Below are 17,180 nucleotides of genomic sequence, written 5' to 3'. Positions count from 1 at the left end.
CTTCGCCAGCCGCAGGCCTCCTCCGGCAGGGGGCGCTCGGCCGTTAACGTCGGGGCAGAGGTGGGGGCCTCGCGCAGGACCAGCGGGTCCCCTGCGGGACGGGCCCTCCAGCGCCCCGAGAACCGGCTGGGAGCTCTATGCAGGCTCACGAAGGACCAGGCCCCTCCACCCCACCCGCAGGGTGCCCCGGGGGAACTCACAGCGGGGGCGGGGGCAGAGCTGAGCTTGCGCAGTTCCTCCCGCGGGGGGGGGGGGGGGGGGGTCTGCGGCTGCGCGCATTGTTCCGCGAAGGGCCTGGAAGTGGGTGTGTGAAGTTGGGGCGGGCTCCGGAGACCGCTCTCCACCTTCTTCAGTCACAGACACCACTGGCCCCTTAATGCGGAGCTCACGTCCTCCTCCACGGACTGGAAGCCAGGGGCGAGGGTCTCGCTGGCCGGCTTCTCCATCGCAGCTGCCGGGGAGCGTTCCCTCCACTGGGGACGCGCAGCGCTCCCGCGCCCCGAACGCCGCCCTGCCGGGCCTCCGATGCACCTGCCATCAGGGTTCCCCGTGGTGGAAGGGAGGCAGAGGTGGTCAGGCACAGACCAGGGGCGGTGGAAGCAACTTTGAAGTCCAGAGCCTTGGCGCAGGTGTGACCGACCCAAGGCGAGAGACGAACGAAGGAGGCTTCTGTCTTGTGTCCTCACCACCCGAAGGAATTCCTTTGCATCCCAGGAACAGATGGTCCGAAAAGGCCACGGAAAAGTTGCCCTCCTAACAGTTGAGGGTGGGAGGTCTTTGGGTAGTGAGGGAGGTGGGAGGAAAGATGGGCTTTACAGCTTAAAATTTTCGCATTCAGTTCCCGGATCTACCACTTTCAGGCTGTGGTCCTTCCAAGGTGGACTGTCAGTCAGGACCGGTTGGGAGTACACAACATATGCATTATGCACACAAAGGTTTTAGCAAATGTGCGCTTCCTTTTTCACCCCTGCTTCATTCCCCGCTGCCAGAAATTTCTGGTCGTGCACAAAATTATGCAACTCTGTTCACGAGGTTATGGCACACATTAACGAAGATAAAGATCGGTGTAAAAAACATCACAGCTTCCTTCCGACATCACAGGGTGTGGCTAGTAACACAGAAAGTGGAAGCATAAGGCAAAGAAATTATTTTTTCAAATAAAATTATAGTCTTAAACTTTTTAGTTGTGCCGTTCCCCATAAAATACAGTAATTAAAAACAAGATGATCTCATGAGGATGACTATTACCAGAGAAAACAAAAGCATCTTGAAAGCTTAAATTTGTTTCAAAGACCCATGGGGTCTTTTCTCACTTGTTGCCACCCTGATGGTTTAAACCTGGTGGTTTAATCGTAGTTTTACAGAAACTTGTACATCAGGATATTATTTAGGTACGTGCATTCACACCCAAGGCCATGACATTGGTGCTCTGTGCTGTGATGGATCTCACCTCTCTTCTAATCTTCCCAAAGAATGCCAAGGGCACCAGCCTCAAGACTATGGATGGAGAACAAGCACGAGCCAACCAGCTTCTCAGGCTACGGTTCACTCTAGTTCACCGCCCTGGGGTGCTCTGCAGTTGGGGATGGCTTGAGGGTTTTTTTTCCCATATATTTTAAAAGATTTATTTGGTAGAAAAAGTAAACCACTTTTTCTAAATATACTTTGTAGACATAAACACATTTTTTAAACGTATGAAACGAATGTCTATATCAATCTGTTATTATGGAAAGTATCTGTAGGGGCCAATTATCATAGCCATACCGTCCTAATTAAGACTGTATTTCAGAGTTTGGGAATATATACAAAGTTGCTGAGTCATTATCACTATCTATGGCTCTCCAAATGCATGGCCTATGTACACACTCAACAAATGTTCCATGAGTTAATCAACACTTTTATCATGTTTAATGGAAACTGGGGCTAAGAGAGGCTTCAGTGTTGTTTGTTTTTCTAAGAGAAAGAAAAGGCCAGGAATTTTAACATGCTACCTTCAACTTTCAACCTACTGGTCATTTCTCCCCACTCCCCTTTCTATCTCCTCTGGACCTCATAATATGATTCTTACTTAGCTCACAGATTTCTAGGACCTGCTGTCCACAGAGAACACAGAAAGATGGCTACATAGAAGACAACCCACATCTCAGAGGAACCACTTTAATATAGACAGCCATCTGACTGTATGGGTCCTACCAGAGAAAGCATGTTCCGAACGTCGTCCTGAAAGGCCATCGCAGCTCCTAAGAGAAATCAGCCCTCTTTAATCCGTGTTTAACTTTACCTAAGGGTCTGCAGATAGAAACAGGTGTTAATCTTTAACATGGGTAATATAAATATTGTGCCAGCTACAAAACACAAACTCTTTTCAGTATATACCTAGTATCTTACCCAACCTTTATCCCTATTAACAAGCATCTTTGTTAAAAGAGCAATGTTTCTGTTTTGTTTCGTGTCTCAAACACCCCAAGAAAACCAATCTTTTAAATTTAGGGGCACACATCCAGCCCAGTGTGAAAGGACACTGATGCACAATTGTAACAAGAGTTAGTTCTGTGTTTGAACTCCCACTGACTGGTCCTGGATTACAGGGTTCCTGTGCGGGGCCTTCAGGTTTACAACCTCTCCGTCATCTGTCCTCGGAGCCATAGCTGAAGGAAGCCCGTTTCTGACGGAACCATTCACAGAGCCTTTTGGATCCCCTCTCTCCATCCGTTCTCAGCTGAAGATTGTGTCCCGATCACTGTCAAACTCAGACTCGGACACCATCAGGCTGGAGTTGTGCTCCGTGCTTCGGTGTCTGATACCTGGGGAGCAGCAGACAGACGCATCTTGGAGGAAATGGCCTTTCCACTCTCAGCTGTCATCCCGGCTGTAGGTCCCACATGCCCAGCTGTGCTCTCTGCACCTTCAGAGCGTCACTCACAACACAGCACGGGTTGGGGTTCCTAGTGAGCATCGACGTGGGCTGTGTCACACCTGAGCTTGAGCCCAAGCTGTGACACTTACCAGCTGCGTGATGCTGGACAAGATGCCTAACCTCTCTGGGCTTTCAGTCTCCTTCTCCATTAAAAACTGGGAGACCACAAAGCATCTACTCCACGGGTTTTTTTTTTTTTAATGTTTATTTACTTTTGAGACAGAGAGAGACAGAGCGTGAGCGGGGGGGGGGGGGGGGGGCAGAGAGAGAGGGAGACACATAATCTGAAACAGGATCCAGGCTCTGGGCTGGCAGCACAGAACCCGACGTGGGGCTCGAACTCACAAACTGCGAGATCATGACCTGAGCCGAAGTCAGATGCTCAACCGACTGAGCCACCCAGGCACCCCTGCTCCACGGGTTTATGGTGAGGATTAATGAAACAGTGCATGTGAAGTTGCTGCCCAGTATTTAGTATTTGGTAAGCACTCAATGAAAACTCATGATTTTACTCTTTGGTTCAATCGAATATTTTTGGTAGAATATGTGACTGCTGGGGTCAAAATAAGAAACAGAACTGCTATAAGATCTGATCCCTGCTCTCAGGGAGTTTACAGTGTCTAGATAAGGGTTTAAGACAAAGACTCATGAGAAGATGGTTCAAAACAGGTAAGGAAGTTTTAAAAATAAATCTTACACGCAGCAGTAAGAGGTAAGCATGCACTGGTGTTGCTTCGGTGATATTTCAGAGGATGCAATGAGGGGAGTAGGGGCTTTGGACAGGAGGACAAGGGAGGCATGGGGTGTGCAGACAGGCCCCAGAAATACTGGGAGAAGCAGACGGCCTGGCCCAACCCACCATGGGCACTTGCCAGCTCTGTTACTCGGGCAGGTGGCTAAATTTTTCTGTGTCTCAGTTTCGTCTTCTGTGAAATGGGGATAATCATAGTACATCCACCACAGAGCTATTGTGATATTAAATGGGTGGAATTAAATGGGTGATGTGCCTGAACAGGGTGCAGTACAGAAGAAATTCATGATTACCGGTTAGTGCTCTTAGTCCAGAGGGGAGGCTAGAAGGGCCTGCAGGGTGGTAATGACGCTGTGGGCGGAGGGACGAGAGACTAGGCAAGAGGGTGGGTGGCACGGGAACAAGGCACTCCTGACCAAGCACCAGCAACTGGGGCTCAGAGCCTGGTAATAACAAGTATGGGGGTTCTCTGAATAGAAATGGGGATGTCAGAAGGACAGGTGCACGTCAGAAGCAGGGTGGATGAGATAATCCAAGTGGAAAGCACTCTGTGCTCTTAGGTACAAATCTGCCTTCTAATAAATGACGTGATGTAAATGGTAAGCACACACACGTACGGCGTGTGCGATCGTCTACACTGCCCGTGAAGCCTGCCCCGCCGAAGTCGCTAACCACAATCTGTAGGCCGTCAGTCTTTCGGGGGCATCGTCCGTGCTTCGGTAGGTCTTGTTCCGACACGGTCACCCTCTCTGGGCTGTCAGCGCCTATAAAGATGGGCACTGGGCTTTGTTCCCCCACCTGCTGGGCCGCAGGGTAAGCACTCAAAACTCATCATGGGCGTTTTGCACCTCGCGACTTTGAAAGTGATTATGTCCCTCTGTAGGAACGTAGTTATGACAAAATCCGTGTTAAGCAGCCTCGGGGGGCCAGAGAAGGGTTACTGAGTCTCTAGGAGTTAATGCAGGGGAATCAGAAAGCTAACTGGGGTGAGGCAGTTCTAAGCACAGGGGTCTGTTCACTTTGTGAAGAAAGTCCACTTTCTGGGAGAGCTTCGTGTTCGTCCGTATCTGGCTAACCGCTAACAGAAATGCCTGACGCTGAAGCCCACGTGTTATTCTGCTGCGTTTCTCAGGGAGCAGACGGGCAGGCACAGCGTGTGGGAGACGAGTTGGCGGGCAACGGCGTCCCATGCCCCACGCCCCAGCACGAGGAGGAAAAACCTGTCGGGACATGTGTTTGAGGAGCAGTCTCTGCCTGCAGTCCCCGGGCGGGAGCCCAGCTGGTACCAGGCACTTCACGTCCCTCACGGGTTAAGGCCTCAGAGCGCTTCACCACACTTTCGTGCAACTCAGAACACAGTACGCCTCCCGGTCACAGACCCTCGGGATTGGTGTGGGCGAAGCCCAGACTCAGCCTTCCTTCCCAAGTAGAGTGCCGGCCCCAGCCTGCTGCTCCCCCCTTCCCCAAGGTAACTCTCAGGCAAACGTCTGGATCCGATGATTTCACAGTAAGCCTCCTGGAGCCCGCCTTACCGTATTTGGGCCTCAGCTCCGTTCTGTCCTGGTCATCCATGTTATCCAGGATGGCATACCTGGTGTTCTTCCTTATTTCGGTCCTCTCTCGTCTGCGAGGAAGAGGGAAAAGCTCAGGTCAGATTCTCAGGGAACTGGGAACCAGGAACTCAAACACGTGGAGGAATGAAGAGTCCACACTTGTACGAATGACGTGCACACATGGCCAGGTCTGGGTTCAGCGGACTCCAGTGCGCCGCGCATCTTGGGGAAACGTAGGAGCAGGACAGCCACCAGCACCCACATGACTGCAGGCTCCCGGCTGAGCCTCGGGCCAGGCCCCTGGTAGGAATCCTCAGCACCTGTGTGTTTGCACAACAAGCTCTTCTTTGTAATTCTTCACTCAGAAAAACCTGGAGGGGCGTCTGGGTGGCTCAGTCAATTAAGCGTCCGACTCTTGATCCGGGTTCAGGTCATGATCTCAAGGGATTCCTGAGTTCAAGCCTCCAAGATTAGGCTGACAGTTCGGAGCCTACTTAAGACTCTCCCTTTCCCCCTCTCTCTGCCCTCCCTACTCTCTCTCAGAATAAATAAACTCAAGAAAGAAAGGAAGGAAGGAAGGAAGGAAGGAAGGAAGGAAGGAAGGAAGGAAGGAAGGAAGGAAGGAAGGAAGGAAGGAAGGAAGGAAGGAAGGGAGGGAGGAAAGAAGAAAGAAAGAAAGAAAGAAAGAAAGAAAGAAAGAAAGAAAGAAAGAAAGAAAGAAAGAAAGAAAGAAAGAAAGAAAGAAAGAAAGAAAGAAAGAAAGAAAGAAAGAGGAAAGAAAGGAAAGAAGGAAGAAAGGAAGGAAGAAAGAAGGAAAGAAAGAAAAAGAGAGAAAGAAAGCAAAAGAAAGAAAGAAAGAAAGAAAAGAAAGAAAGAAAGAAAGAAAGAAGAAAGAAAGAAAGAAAGAAAGAAAGAAAGAAAGAAAAAGAAAAGCCTAGGTGCACATGTTTTCCCCTGAACCTATACTAGCCTGGAATGTCCAAAATGTAGAACGAAAAGGCAACATAAACTAGCAACCAGAAAACAAAACGAAAAGCAAACAAACAAAAAAACCAGAAATATAACAGATCCCCCAAAACTAATTAGCAATAACCCGGTTTCTCATTTTTTCACAAGGCATGAAAACCACTGGGTGTGCGTCATCCTAAGCTGCAGGGGTTCTTTGAAAGTACGCTTCAAAGCCATGGGAAGGTGTGCTGAGAACAGTTTCATGGCACTGAGTCAGCTTTCTGATTGGTTGGTGACCAAGACCTTGGGCCTCTAATCCTTGATTTAGTGCTTGCTAGCTGGGCAACTCTGAGATAATTTTTTGATTGCGTCCTGACTCCATGTTCCCACCTGTAAAATGGGAGTAAAAATAGTCCCTTTTTATACGGTTGGTGGGAGGATTGGGAAATGTATGTAAAGCACTCAGAGCCACTCATCACAATGGCAGATACTTAATAAATGGTCACAGTCGACCACTTTATCATGACCGTATCTGCTTGATATGTCACAAAACTGCAGAATTTGTATTTTTTAAAACTTTCAGAGAAGTTTTACTATGGGATTGAGGCCTCTGAATACCTGTACCCACCCCACCCCCTTCACCAGCCTCACCTTTGGGAAAGTAATCACAAATAAAACCAAGATAATGGAAGTGGTTTCAAAAAGTAACTATTATTTATGATACACGTTTTTTTTAATCATATCTCCCTTGGAGAGCATTTAGTGTTTTGTATAGGAAGTTGGGTCATCCCACACTGTCTTCTAAGGACTTGATTAATCACTGTCTCTACAGATCCCCTCACACAGGGCTGGGCACAGAGTTCTGGAAGATTCAGTCAATGAGGCTGCTCACCGCCTTCTCAGTGGTCAGCTCCATGGAAAAAGAAAGAAAAACCTGAAGTAAAGCTTCTCTTGAGTGATCACATCGCCTTGATGAAAGTTTGGCATTCATTAAATAGAACTCAGATAGATTCTACTGTTGCTTCACACAAAAGAATCAAAATCTAAATTTGCTTGAGTGTTCTAGAACTCCCAACTCTCCTGAGGGCTGGCTGATCAGTCAGGCTGCTCTGGGAGTGTTAGAATGCACACAGTGTGAGATGACACCAAGCAACATGAGATTGGATACAGAATTGCTGAACCTTCTAGGAAATGAGAAGCTGCCTCGGCCATTATTCCATTTATCTGGGCACATACGCCTTGTGCGGGGCAGCGCCTCATAAAGGATTTTTTCTAACTAGTCTCCACACCCAGTGTGGGGCTTGAACTCACGACCCTGAGCTCAAGAGTTGCACATTCCACCAACTGAGCCAGTCAGCCACTCCTATAAAGGACTTTTAAAGTCTAGTTTGTCCCCTAAAAAATGCGGCTATCGTATGGTTCAGCAGCTTAACAAAGCCCAGCAAAAGCGACTCCAGCTATCAAGTCCCGTTTGATGAGGTGTCTTGATTTCAGGGAAATACACAGACAAGCAGCCCAGGTACCTCTTGCAGCAGAAGATACAAAGCCAGGACAAGCCCCCTGTTAGTGTCAGAAGGGTGAGAACCACGGAGGTTATGGAGACTATACTCCACTCTGAAAAACAAGAAACCCAGAGTGGACGTGGTTACGTACGACTCTCAGAACAATGTTCTCTCAGTGATTCACAAAGAATGTTTCTGAGTTCTTACAGGCACAGGCCATCTGTGGCCTGTGATCACGCCTCATGGAGCCAGTGGCAGAGCATGAGCAAGGTCAAATACAAATCAAAAATAACATGAAAGCACCCTACTTTTGTCCAATCGCTTCGGGGACCTCATGGAGCATATTTCATGCTGACTTAAGGTCAGAATTATCTGAAAAAACAAATGAATTAAGAAGTAATTGCCGGAAGCCAAGCTATCCAACCAGCCTGATGGCAGGGCCCGGCCAGTGGACGGATAAGTAAAGCTTCTCGTGCTCCCGCTTTTATGTAATTTGACCTTAGCATTGGTCAGGGCAGCCCCCCTACCAATGAAAGTACCTGGGGAATTGTCAGTTGGGGAATTGCCCACACCAGGCCCCCCGGGAAAAGAACCACTGGGAAAAGAAATTGTCCGCGGGGAAATTGTGCGGCCCCACATCCAGCCCTTGTCACCCCCTATAAAGACTCCTCTACCTAAAGGAAGGATGGGCCCATATATTTCCCAGCCAAGGAGGGGACAAATGGGTTCGAAATCCCCACTCCGGCAACAAAGGAACATATCTATGGATACAAGTTACTCCAACCACTAGGCCCGCTTGGCCCCCAGGAGGCGTTCCAGATGATAACTGGACCTGGTGGGTTAAGGTACAGAATGGTTCATTAGTTCCTAGGCATACATTGTCCCTCATGAGCACATGAGGCGTGGGTTCCCAGGGCCCTCTTGGCTCCCTCCCGGCACCCCAGACCAAAGCGAATACCTTTGTTCCTTGTAGTGCAAATGGTTCAAAGGAACAATTAAGAAGTCCTATCCCTGTAAACGTTCCACTTGCAGTGTTGAGAGATAGATGACCTTTCATGAAAATAGCAAAGCAAATGCTTTATAGACAAATGTAGATACATAATGAAAATAATATGAAGAAATTAATCAATAAGCAAAAGGGCACAAGGGAACGTTACAAGAAAATACAGATATTGTTCCTTAATGGGTGATTACACAAAGGAATGTTTTTAGAATTAGGTAATGCCGAGAAACATAGATGACGCAGCTACAAGGAAATTGCTAACAAACATAATGCCATGTTTGCCACAATAAAGCGGCCAGTCTAACCCACTGCTGTTGTCTGTGTCCATTTGTTATTTTCTGTGACGCCGTTCATCCTTCGGGAACCCCTGGACCTGCTGGCAAGTAATGCCGCATGGGGCGTCTGGGTGGCTCAGTCGGTTAAGCGTCCGACTTCAGCCCAGGTCATGATCTCATGGTTCGTGAGTTCAAGCCCTGCATCAGGCTCTGTGCTGACAGCTCAGAGCCTGGAGCCTGCTCAGATTCTGTGTCTCCCTCTCTGCCCCTCTCCTGCTCGTGTTCTGTCTCTCTCTCCCTCTCAAAAATAAACATTAAAAAATTTAAAAAAAAAAATAGTGCCACAGACACCTAGGTACGGCGTGTCAAAATAGTCATGCCATAGGCACAAGAAACACAACCCTCCCCCCAAAGTAGGTCTGACTTGGTTTTCATAAAGCAAATAACATATCTGTGGGGCTGCCTATGACACGCAGACACTTTTCAGAAAGCCAGGCAGCAACTCAGAAACTACCTGATCTCTATTCCTTCCACATCCTTGCAAATGCCAGTGTAAAAAGCTCGGCCGTGGCAATTCAGGAGCAGAGAAACCAAGGGGCCAAAGACACAGGCTTAATTCCATTAAGTGTTATACCTGCTCCTTGGAATAATGATCCAAGGGCTGACTATTTTCAAATTTTTCTGCCAAATATGTCCATCTGGATCTCCAAGGCAATGGAACTACCCTGAGAAATCGACTGCCATTGACATAGTTTCCTCCCCAGAGGAGACCTGAGGGCACCAGGCTGGCCAGCTAAGAAGGTGGCTCCAATTTTGGGTGCCTGCCCAGCCAGACATCCAGGAAGAGAAGGCCAGATTCTGTCCTTCGGAGATACTTCACCAGAACGCCAGCGGAGCCCAAGCCACGGCGGGTGTGACCTGAAAATGGCCTGTGTGGCCCAAAGCAAGTGTCTCAGCCGAGCTGGGGTCGTTTGCGAAATCAGCTCTGCCAAAGTGACTTTCCCCACCGGAAGTCTTCCGGAAACGCCTAAGCACACCTGCTGTGGTGGGAGGTGGGGAGGATCTTAACTCACTACTCCTCGGCTTCAGGTGAGAAAAGGGTGAATTCTACAGCCGCAAAGCGGGGCACACATTTCTGGTATTCCCGAACGGCGCGACCCGGTGCCCCTCACCTGCAGCTGCACCCACAGAACTCACCACAGTTGCTCTCCCTGTCCCGGAGGTAACATTCCATCAGGTTCTCCATCCACAGCGGAGAGCACACACAGAGCTTTGTGACGGGGTCGCAGTGGCCGTGGCTAGAGCACTCCAGAAGGCAGTCTGCAAAGACGGGTTGGTGGCTGAGGCTACTAGGGTGGGCAGGGGGTCCTGGCTCCCGCCTCCTGTGGACTTTCACTAGCACAGGCCCTGCAGGGACGCATCTTGCTGACTTGAGAGCCTCTTACGGTACCGTGGGGGTGCCAGGGAGTCTCTCCCATCAGGAAGCAAACGCAAGGAAAGAAAAAACCAATCCGTACCAGGAAACAAAAGCCTTAAAAATGTAGCAGGGACGTAGTACCCTCTGGCCTAAGCAAGATAAATTCTAAGAATCCATCCAGTGAAGACAACTGAAATGTGCACAACAACTTACCTGTGATTACAGCATTATTTAAAGTCAACCTTAAAGTCCATGAGCACAGGACGGGTTGACCACACCCAGGATCAAGGACCACGCAGCCATAAATATCCTACTGAGGGAGAATCATAAAAAAATCTGAGAAAATGGTCATTGTAGGGTTTGAGGTTTAAAAGCAGATTAGAAATATCTATCCAATTATCCTCATTGTGTCACAGGTTTCTGGAGATGGAAGAACTGGACGGAAATGCATCAGAATATTAACAAAAGTTAAGTTTGCAGAGAGGGGATTCTAGGCTCTAGAATCTAGATAGTTTTAATTTTTTTGTGTGTGCGCCTTTCTGGATATTCTAAATTTCCTACAACAGATAGATATTCCTTTCGCAGTTAGAAAAAAGGGATTAAAAAAAATTAAGTTAGTGCATGTCAGCACTGAGGATGTCAGCCACACACAGACATGTCTCTGAGACAAGCTAAGTGTTACGACACGATGTCATTATGTCCCTTGTAATGCTCACAGTCCTCGGCACCTGCTAGAGGACAGGTCACGTCCCACATCGTGAGGGAGTCATGTTCCTCCTAAGGTAACAGAGAACGTGAGCAGAGAGCACGTTTGCACCCACACCCGTGATTCAGGCTGGTGCTGGGACGGGGCAGAAGCCAGGGACTGTGACAAGGAGGTACAATGGAAGGCACGTAGCGTGTGCCCCCACTTCCAGGGGCGTATGGGACACCATCGTCACCCCACCCCGATGTCCAAGGTAAAAAACCATGTGAACGCAGCTTTTCCGGCCCATAATGCTTCTCTGTCCTTAAAACTGTTCTGACGGCTTAAGTACGACATTTCTGACAAAGACCATTGTCTAGAGTATAGTTTTAACGACTGACCCGTGAGCTCTTGCTCCTCAGAGACAGAGAGCAGTTGGCAGATGTGCTGGAGGAAACGCCCTGGAGAGATACGTGCAAAACAAGTCTCTGGACGCCCACGAGCAAATGCTCGCATGCCACACCGCTTTCGGTGCCAGCAAAACTTAGCCACGCCTGGCCAGTGTCATTCTTTTAGAATACTCCCCAGAGGAGTCATCCTGTAGGGATATTCTTGGAGGAATTAGGTTTAATATTTAATTTCTAATTAGGAAGATAAGTTTTGGACTTTGTTCCCACACAGCCCAAAGAGACTATGGGACCTCACCGCTGTCCTGTCACGCCAGAAACAGATCTTGCTTCTCCTCCAAGAAATCTGTTGCTTTAACCTCAACGGGCAGTTGTTCATGTTTCTGGGAGATTCTCGCTGCATTTATCTGACCGCATGTCTCGCCCAGCACCGCACAGTTCTGAACGGACAAGTATTTGCATCACGGGGACTCTGGAAAATGCACCTGCTGTGTCAACCCTCAAGACTGTGAAAAGCAAGAAATCCTCCTTCTCCTCGGGGAGCTGTCTATGCAGACCCCGCACCACGTCGGCAGCTTCGAGAACCACGGACGGCGGCCCGGTCCGTACAGAAAACACAGTCGCGGTGCTGCCGAGGAGACAAGGAGAGAGGACAGCCACGCGGTCAGGCAGTGACCGACGGGACACGTCCACGCCGGCCATGTGACCTGTGAGAAGGGGCACTGTCACGGCTGCGTCGTCTGGCAGGGGCGTGGGGGCGCGTCTTGTGGGCCGAGGAATTGACCTGTTTGCATTTACAAATGAAGGCTCTTCAATGGCAGAGCCACGGGGTCACCTGATGACAGACCTTTACATAAGGAATGTGACAGGCATATGGGTGCAAACAGACTCACCCATGCACAGGGTGACATTGTTATCTTTTCACGGAGGTAGAATTTACTTACCGTGAAAGTCACCTTCTAACGTGTATCACTCGTGGCTTCTGGTCTATCCCCTGCCACCATCTGACTCCAGAACACTGTTGTCACCTCGAGAGGCTGCGCCCATTAAGAAGCCACTGTTGGGGCGCCTGGGTGGCTCCGTCGGTTGAGCTTTGGACTTCAGCTCAGGTCATGATCTCACACTCCGTGAGTTCGAGCCCTGCATCGGGCTCTGTGCTGACAGCTGGGAGCCTGGACCCTGCTTCAGATTCTGTGTCTCCCTCCCTCTCTGCCCTACCCCTGCTTGGGCTCGGTCTCTTTCTCTCTTTCAAAAATAAACATTAAAAAAAAAATCTAAGAAGTCATTCTTCATTCCCTCCTCTCTCCAGCCCCTGACAACCACTAATCTACCTTCTGTCTCTCTGGATTTGACTATTCATTCGCTATGAATGAAATACACGCGAGGCATTTTGTGTCTGGCCTCTTCCACTTTGCAGGATGTGTTCACTGTTTACCCAGGTTGTAGCATCGATCGGCACTTCTTTCCTACTGCCGAATGATAGTCTACCGTATGGACAAACCTCATTTAATTCACGCATCCATCAACTGCTGACGTTCAGGTTGCATCCACTCTGGCTGTATGAATAATGCCACCGTCCGTGCTCACGTGCAAGTTTCTGCCTGGACATACGTTTACCTCATCTCTTGGGCACACAGGAGCGGAATTGCCAGGTCATATGGTAACTGCATCCAGCATTTTGAGGTACCGCTACACTGTCTTCCACGGTGGCTGCACCGTTTTCTATTCCCATCAGCAATGCGGAGGGTTCCGCTCTTTCCACGTAATCACCAACGCTTCGTTATGGTCGGTCTTTTGGATTACGGCCATCCTGGTGGGTGTGAAGTGATGTCTCAAAGGGGTGTTGATTCACATTTCCCGACAAGTTCATGATGTTGAGCATCTTTTCACGTGCTTATCAGCCATTTGTATGTCTTCTTTGGAGAAATTTCTCTTCAAATCTGTATTAGTTTTCAAGGTTGCTGTAAAAAGTACCACAAACTGGGTGACTTATAACAACAGAAATCTATTTTCTTGCAGTTCTGGAGGCCAGAAGCTCAAAATCAAGGTGTAGTCAGGGCCATCCTCTCTCTGAAGGTTCCAGGGGAGAGTATGTTCCAGGCCTTTCTCTCACTCCCAGTGCCGCTGGCAGCCAGCTTTCCGTGCTCATAGATGCATCAATCCAATCTCCGCCTCTGTTATCACACGCTGACCTTCCCTTGTGTCTGTCTCTGTCTCTCTTCTTATAAGGACTCAGTCACACTGGATTAAGGGCACCCTACAGCAATATGACATCTCAAGTAATCCCATCTGCCACAACCCTATTTCCAAATACGGTCACACTCACAGGTCCCTAGAGGATAGGACATAAATGTGTCTTTTGAGGGGACCCAAAATCAACCTACAAGTTTTTATCATGAAAGGCTGTTGGATTTCGTCAACTGCTTTTTCTGTGCCTACTAAGATGATCATATGGTTTTTGTCCTTTATTAATACGGTTTATTACATTTGTTGATTGACCCACCCTGCATGCCTGGGATAAATCCTGCTTGGCCATGGTGTCTACTTCTTTTAATATATTGCTGGATGTAGTTTCAAAGCACTTTGTAGAGGATTTCTGCTTCTATATTCATAAGGGACAATGATCTGTAGTTTTCTTGTAGTATCTTCATCTGGTTTTGATATCAGAGTAAACACTGGTCTGATAGAATGAGTTGGAAAGTGTTCTCTCCTCTTCTACTTTCTGGAAGAGTTCGTGGACTGGTTTGTAGAATTCACCAGGGAAGCCATCACTCTGGGCTTTATAGGAAGTTATTGATTACTGATTTACTCTCTTCACTTGCTATAGGTCTATTAAAAATTCTAATTTCTTCTTGAGTCCTTCGTTATAGTCGTGTCTTTCTAGGATTTTGTCCATTTCATCCAGGTTAACTAATCTGTTGACACACAACTGTTCATGGTATCATCTTTTTTATTTCTACGTGATTGTAGGAATATCACCTTTTATTCCTGATTTTAGTAGTCTGAGTCTTCTTTTTTCTTAACCAATCTAGCTAAAGGTTTATCCATTTTGTTGATCTTTCAGAGAAATAGTGTTTGGTTTTGTTGATTTCCAGATGTGTTTGGTTCAGTGGTTGATAGTTTGTAAGTAAGGGAAATCTGTGATCTGTTTTGAAAGAATTCTATAATAAAAGTAAAGTTTTTTTTTTTTAACTTGGTATTTTTCTAAGTAAACTTTAGTTATCTGGAAAACAAACCCAGAGTGACTGACAATAACTGGCAAATAGATTTACTGTGAATGGTAGGTTTTCATTCCCATATTCTCTCTCCTCCTTCCCTATTCTATTATTCATAGATTGGATGAAAGTTCAAAAATAAAAGCTCAATTAAATACATAAATCTTATAGGAGACAAAGGACCAAAGTTTAGCCTCCCGGGCTCCCAGAAGACAGAAAAGGTAATCGGTGGTCCTCTCGCACTGAGAGAAGCCTCAGTCCTGTGACTATGGGGCAGGACTGAAGTCTGGCCATGAGACATCCTCTGTGAGAGCCCCAGGCCATTTGCATGCCCTCTGAAGATAGCAGAGCTAACAACCAGTCCCTGCTGGTGTTTGCTACCTCCTTCATTCAGAATGTTCTTGGTCAACAAACATTCACTGAGACTTGTAGGAAGGACCCGCAGTGATGTCGTCCTCACTGCTGCCCTTGGAGGAAAAGAGCATATGAACGTGGTACAAGCGCGTGCAAACAACTGAGAAGCAGCAAAGGAAATGAACGGCACGACGCCGGGCTGGTGTGCGGCTCGCACCTGAGACCCGAGTGGGCCTGGATCTTCTGGACCTGAATGTCCGCCGTCAGCTGCCTCACGAGCATGTCCTTCTGCTGCCCCGTCAGCTGCCCCATGCACACCTGCAGGACCAGCCTCACCAGGCCACTCTTCCTGGGGTCTGGGAAAGACAGCACACAGGGTCTCCGCCGGGAAGACGATCGAGGGAGCAAGGGCTGTACGAGAGCTTGAAGAGCTTAAAAGGATCCCTGGTGATTTCCTCACTTGCGTTTCAGGACCCAGACATATCTTTGCAAACAGGGCAGGGGTTGCTGTCTGAGAGCACATCTTCCTTGTTGACAGTTTTCTTCCAGGAAGACAATCAGAGTACCTACACAGCCTCTGGGGCTAATAACACCGCACGCCCTGCCCCAGGCCTGGATGGGGAACACTGCCCAGGGCACGAGGCAGGTCGGGCCTCGCGTCCCCTCACCGGGGCTGCCTCCCTCCACGCTTCCCAGCACCGAGGCCCTGTGTCCGGCAGGAAAACAAAAGTGAAGTGAGATTTGCTGCCACATCCAAGCCCCTTCTGTGTCTGGAGGCTGAGACCATTTGGATCAATGAAGTGCAGAGACAGCCACCAGGTGGCTCTGGCCGGGAGCTGAGGCCGCAGGGGCGTCCCGCCCTGGCTACCCGACAGGGGACCGCCCAGCTCAGTTAACCCAGGGGCAGAAGCCCGTGAGCACACCCGGCCGCACTTCCCCGGTGGCAGTGTCCGTGTCCGCGGTCCCCTGGCTGTCAGCCACTTGCAAGTGGAATGTGTAGACGCCCTCCACCAGATTGGTGAGCCGCACGGCTGCGGTGCGGTCAGAGGCACCAATGACATCCTGCAAAATCACACGCTTCGTGAGCCGATGGTCAGTTCCCAATGACCGGTCTTCTGTCGGTCCCAGGAGGGATCACCCACGACCGCAAGATCATGCCCTGAGCTGATACATCAAGTCAGACGCTCAACCGACTGAGCCACCCAGGTGCCCAGGCATGTGCATGATGTGAAGGAGCAGGCTAGAGGGAAGAGGGGTGATGGGATAGCTGCAGATGGGGGTGGTCCTGCACTCTCCCGCAGAAAAGAAGGGGGACACGGAGCGCTCGCTCGGTGCTTCCTGAGCTGCGCTTAACCAACTGCTGTCCAGTCACTACTAAATCATTAATTTTGTGCAACAGAGGGAAACCTGTTGAAATCAGGGGGAAGCACCCTGAGGAGTTTTCTGGGCCTTCTCTCCAAAGAGAGTTCTACAAGCATCTCCTCTTGGGCCTCCCCCCAGGATATCACATTCCCCTTCTCAAATGACCCAAGAGCCGGAGTAGATCATTTCTGCTCTGGAGGCTCGAGGCTCCAAAGAGCCAGAGAAGAATGCCAGCCCCCCCTGCTCTGCACTGGCTCACAGAAGAGGGCGGTAACCAAAGGCGACGAGAGCCGTTACAGGCAGAAGATCCACCGTCTGGCTGACGAGTGTCGGGTCCAGAGGGACTCGTTCAGTTCCCCCCTTGCGACCACTTGTTTGGTGCACCTCCAAGAGCAAACCTGTGTCTCTCAAGTCCCAACAATGGCAGGAATGAAGATGTGCCTACATTTATACCCTAAGAGGTGGAGGAATCTGACAGGGAGAAACGTCGGCAAGGAGCTGAAAACTTGGGTCTGGTTTGGTTAAGGACGAGTTCGCTGACCTTGGCCAAGTCCTCTGCCATCTGTGTGAAACGGGGACAGCGCCCTTTGACCTGCTGACCTATCCAGCGGGAAGTGAGGAAAAGGGAAGAATTCACTTGGACCCAAATAAGAACAGCGGGGACGCTGAGGAGTAGAATGACTGCCACGGGAGGACTCGGCTTCGAAGCGCCCCCAGGCGATGATGCCCCTCCCCGTCCAAAGTCTGCAGTCTGCTCAGGGAAAACTCAGAAAGGACAGCTTTCGTTTGAA

The 17,180-nt window shown here is 49.2% G+C and overlaps 1 protein-coding gene across 1 annotated transcript in view; it reads right to left on the bottom strand.

Moving 5' to 3' along the window:
• KIAA0319 (KIAA0319 ortholog) overlaps nt 1–17,180 on the bottom strand; it is a 61,485-nt gene that overhangs the window by 4,704 nt on the left and 39,601 nt on the right. The window contains 10 exon segments of the mRNA XM_045057056.1: nt 201–1,108; nt 2,194–2,289; nt 2,620–2,658; nt 2,661–2,804; nt 5,201–5,292; nt 7,693–7,783; nt 10,147–10,269; nt 11,944–12,086; nt 15,245–15,383; nt 15,951–16,089. Of these exon segments, the coding sequence (XP_044912991.1) occupies nt 2,627–2,658; nt 2,661–2,804; nt 5,201–5,292; nt 7,693–7,783; nt 10,147–10,269; nt 11,944–12,086; nt 15,245–15,383; nt 15,951–16,089 (903 nt within the window). The 3' untranslated portion in view covers nt 201–1,108; nt 2,194–2,289; nt 2,620–2,626.

The sequence above is a fragment of the Felis catus genome, chromosome B2, assembly GCF_018350175.1.
Source record: "Felis catus isolate Fca126 chromosome B2, F.catus_Fca126_mat1.0, whole genome shotgun sequence".
NCBI lineage: Eukaryota > Metazoa > Chordata > Mammalia > Carnivora > Felidae > Felis > Felis catus.
Note: the sequence above shows the minus strand (reverse complement) of the source record. Positions and strands in the feature narration are given on the sequence as shown.